The sequence below is a fragment of the Mastigoproctus giganteus genome, chromosome 1 (assembly GCF_048544385.1).
Source record: "Mastigoproctus giganteus isolate SK-2022 chromosome 1, ASM4854438v1, whole genome shotgun sequence".
NCBI lineage: Eukaryota > Metazoa > Arthropoda > Arachnida > Uropygi > Thelyphonidae > Mastigoproctus > Mastigoproctus giganteus.
The window spans coordinates 138,916,991-138,921,517 of NC_143575.1; the positions used below are offsets into that span (position 1 = coordinate 138,916,991).

The window sequence follows — 4,527 nt, forward strand, 5'->3', positions numbered from 1 at the left end:
ATGATTAAGGTACGTATGCTTACTTTTATTTATTGATATGAAAACATCTATAGCGGCACCTAACAGTGGAATGTAACGGAAATGCAAATGTTGTGGACACATTTGTATTCTTGCAATCATACTTCCAGCAGTAGTAATTGCAGGAGGTATGATTATGACGTCATACTATTATACAAATGCATTTCGCTAACCTTTTCCAAGCCAAGGATGTTTTCACATAAAACATCTTTCGTGAGTACAGGATATTAGATATTATTTGTTATTATTAATAGCCATATGGTGCAAGGAAGCCTGAGGCTTATGCTGCACCAGGAAAAAAAAACAGTTCGAGAGAGAGAAGAATGATGATATCCAGCTCAGGACCCTGGGTGTGCCAAACCCATACTCACCAGATTGTGAGCCCCTGGAGTTACACACGCTTTAATTTTAAGTATATTTTATAAGTTTAGTTCAAAGAAGTATATGTATTTAATTTATATTTTTTAAGTGAATATTTTTTTTTTATAAATTTAAAATTAAAAATTTAAATGTGTTTTTAAGGAAGATTGTAAAATCGATGCCCCGCATTGGAATACTAAGGATCTGGTAATAGGTATTCAACAATTTAGTAATAGGCATTCAACAATTTAAAGTGTTGGTAATAGTCATCCTATAGCTTCTGTTAGTAGTGGAACGAATCCCTTTTTTTTTTTTTTTTTTTTTTGATCCAAGCCATCCATTTTTATCAATAATGTATTGTCAGAATGTGACATCAATGAAAGCAAATTTTGTTTTGCTTGACTTTTTAAAATTATCATTGCACACATAATTTATTAAATTGTGTGGTTCGTTATTCTGGGAATATAAAAGATTTATTACTTTGAGATCTTATTTAAAACACGACATCTGAAAGCAGTTACAGCAGTTCTGAATCTAGGGGTATACCGGGAATACGTCCGTCCTTCCACCCCTCCTCCATTTCCCAGAGCGATTAACGTTTTTCTGTAAAATATTTATACATGTTGAAAAACGCCACTGTCTTTATTCCTCTTCTAGGGATAATTAAAATCCTCTTCGGTGGAACAGGCTTGCACTTAATACCAAAGTAGGGTATTGGGTAAACCTAGGAATAATTAAATGATAAAAAAAAAAGCCATGTGCCAATGTCAAGAGTGATAAAGCGGTAGCTGTTATTCAGGGCTCCTGTCAATGTGTTGCTTCATAACCTCCGCAGTGAGTTTACGAATGTGTGAGGAGAATAAATTTAGGGAGAAGAAAGAGAAGAGAAGATTTGCTGATGTAAAACTCGATATGTAATTATATATGTTACAGTTTTCAACCATTTTAAGGAGAGGTCGGTTATACTTCAGTGTAAGAATAGCACTGATTGGCCAGTTTCTCTAACTACATCCGGGGAAAAGGTGCGAATAACGGTACCAATCGGGATGTCGCTCCCTCATTTGTGTTTAAGTAACGGCGGAATGCGTAAAAAGAATCATGACTTGATATTTCAAGGTGAATTAAAAGCAGTAAATTTGTTTGCTTCACAAGAACGTTGGGTGGGAAGTACTGTGCACTTTCGCGTTAAGAAAATTTCCTCGAGTTGTTGCTGCGTCTTATTCAGCCGATGACAGAAATCAAAGAACAAAACTGATGTCCATCACTCATTCTGTTCCGATCAAGTTGGAACATGGAGGTGCGGTGAGAGTGAACACGAAACCAGATCTCTGCCAGCTGGACATTTATCGACAAATGCTCCCGCTTCGGGAGGAAGCGATATCGCTGGAACACGTGAAAACACCGTATTCTGTAGTTCTTGCAGCGGCACGTGCCTCCGAACAGCACTTCGGCCAGAAGGAACGCCTGCGGCAAACAAAGAGAAATAGGGAAGGAAACGTTTCGGAAAATATCCGGCCGAGAAAACGCATCTGCACGAGTATTGAAGATCTTCAGAATCAGAGAACTCTCGCTAACGTTCGAGAGAGGCAGCGGACACAAAGTCTAAACGAAGCATTTGCCGCTCTACGGAAAATTATTCCTACGCTTCCATCGGATAAACTCAGCAAAATCCAAACCCTTAAACTGGCTGCAAGATATATAGACTTCCTTTATCAGGTGCTTCGCAGCGATGAGATGGACAATAAATTGGCAGCCTCTTGCACTTATGTAGCCCACGAGCGGCTTAGTTATGCTTTCTCTGTGTGGCGGATGGAAGGTGCGTGGTCAGATCACTGACCTCCAGTGGAGCACTCGGGTAACAGGTAAATGTTTTTTTGTAATTGTTTGCTTTTCTAGTTTAAAAATTGATGACGAATGAAATCGATTTATTCGATAGCGATATTTGAGTCGCTTTCCCTCTCTCTGCCGGGCGCGCGTACACACTCTTGTAAATTCCATACACTGGTGCAATATGGTACTGATGCACAATAAAACCAACACAAACAGTGCCAGTTTAGATTTTTAGTGTCAACATGCCACTTTAACAAGTTAGTTAAGCATGTGTATATGTAATGTGCGGCACCTAGAACGTCTATTCAACTCCGCCTCCTGTTTCTGTGAAGAACAGTATCACTACAAATGGGCCAGATATGTGTGTGACGTAGGTTTGTGTGTATTATATGTGTTCTGTTGTTATGTTCTGGCCGCTTGGCTACCCAGAAGCATCAGTCACCTGTACAGATGATTCCTGGTACTCGTCCACACCACGGGAAGGTGGGCCAGTCCCACTAGTGCTCGTGGTCTCAATTCGAGACTCTAACCCACCTGATGTTGCCAAAAGGTGGGCCAGATTCCTTTGGAGGCCCACTCTAGAGGGAAAAAAAAGGAGAGAGGGGTTCCCGCGGCGTAAAAAAAAAAAAAAGAGGTTCCTGTAGTGTATTAAAAATAAGAGGTTCCCGTGGCGTATTAAAAAAAAAAGGTGTGGGGGGGGAGATGGTTTCCAGCCGCTTATTAAGGGGAAAAAAAAAAGAGGTTACCGTAGTGTATCAAAAATAAATAACAATAAAAAAAAAGAGGTTCCGTGGCGTATTAAAGAAAGAGAGAAAGATTCTCTCCCCCTCTTTTTTTCAATTCGTAGCTCATTTAATACGCAGGCGCCTCCGTAGCCAGGTGGGAAGGAGCAGCAGTGCGCAGCACACGCTTCTTGATTAGACCGGGGTTCGAGCCCGTCACCACCAAATACGGAGGATGCGGAAAGGTCAAGGAATGACCACCGCATATCACGGAGCAATATGGCCTTAGTTGCTAATGCTCCTAAAAACAAACAACAACAACATCATTTAATACGCCACGAATGGGGGGGGAAAGTTGAGATTTATTAATTTACAGCAAAATCTATTGTTTTATAAACTGGTGAGGACACAGCCAGACAGTTCGTCGTAAACACCAAATTGAATGTCAAGTTGGGTTCGGGCCAGAGGCGTGAATAACTGCTGTCATCTGAGACTGTACAAGTCTTCTCATAAAAGCTTCTTTTGCAAGAGACTGCAGCGCTCGGTAATTATCAGCATCCTGCACAAACACTGACTCTTGACCAGTGGAAAGATTAGGCACTGCTTCCCTACGCTCTAGAATCCGTATAGTTTGGGCATGAATACAGTACATGTTGCTAGTCTTCAACCTGTCCACACTGACATAGATCTGTTGTTGACAACCTAAATTTATATAATTTCATGTTCATCGAACCGTGACCATTCAGCAAGTATGAAGTAAACATATGCATACTGAACCAGACATTCATCTTCTTGTTCATCAATGGGTAGGCCTCGGGGAAGAATTTTCTCGTAACACAGCCAACTGATGAAGTTAAGCAAAGTGTGTTAAATGTCTAACGGCACCAGGGGTTCCCCCCCATCTCCGCGTTGCTTTCATTGTGAGTGTACGAATTCACTGGGAAGGCTAGAGATTTAAGTGTATGGATCATGTGAGTGTATTGTGTTATGTACCGTTGTTCTTCTGGCCATTTAGCCGCTGGATCCCAGCTGAGGCCCAACGTTGCCCGCACTTCGCCCCGTGGAGGCAGACCAGGTAACCACTAGTTTAAATTTGCACTCTGGCAGGTCCTGCCACCTAGTTTCCTGGGATTTCAGTGGCTAGGACCTTTTTTTAAAAAAAAAAAAAAAAAAAAAAATTTGCATGGGAATATTGCGCTAGAATTAGAAAAGCCAAAATGGTGGGCGAATAGCGTAATTTAGACACGGTTATTTTTGGCGTATGGGGCATTCGCTTGCATACAGATAGAGTTGGGTAGGGAGAATGAAGACTGGAGGGATAAAGACAGAAGAATGGGGTCAATAGGGGAGACGACCCCAGGTGGAATCAGTGTGGCATGCCCATACCCCACCAGAGGGAAGAGTGGGGTCGGCAAGGAGTGGAGGAGACAGGAAGCCATCACCTCCCCCCGCCGGGGTAAGGGAGAAGAAAGGGCCGAACAAGGGAGCCGGCTCAGATCACTAACATGGCGTGTATGTAGCAAAGCTGTGGCTTCGTCAGGTCCATGACAGTGTACAGTCCATTAGTTGGTCAGTGTTGGGATAGGATCTCATCCAC

The 4,527-nt window shown here is 42.1% G+C and overlaps 1 protein-coding gene across 1 annotated transcript; it reads left to right on the forward strand.

The window, feature by feature from the left end:
• The first annotated feature begins 1,632 nt into the window (after positions 1-1,632).
• LOC150091159 (protein twist-like) lies at positions 1,633-2,214 on the forward strand. The gene has a single exon (XM_090388639.1). The coding sequence runs from the start codon at positions 1,633-1,635 to the stop codon at positions 2,212-2,214; it is 582 nt and encodes a 193-aa protein (XP_090244765.1).
• Positions 2,215-4,527: the final 2,313 nt, after the last annotated feature.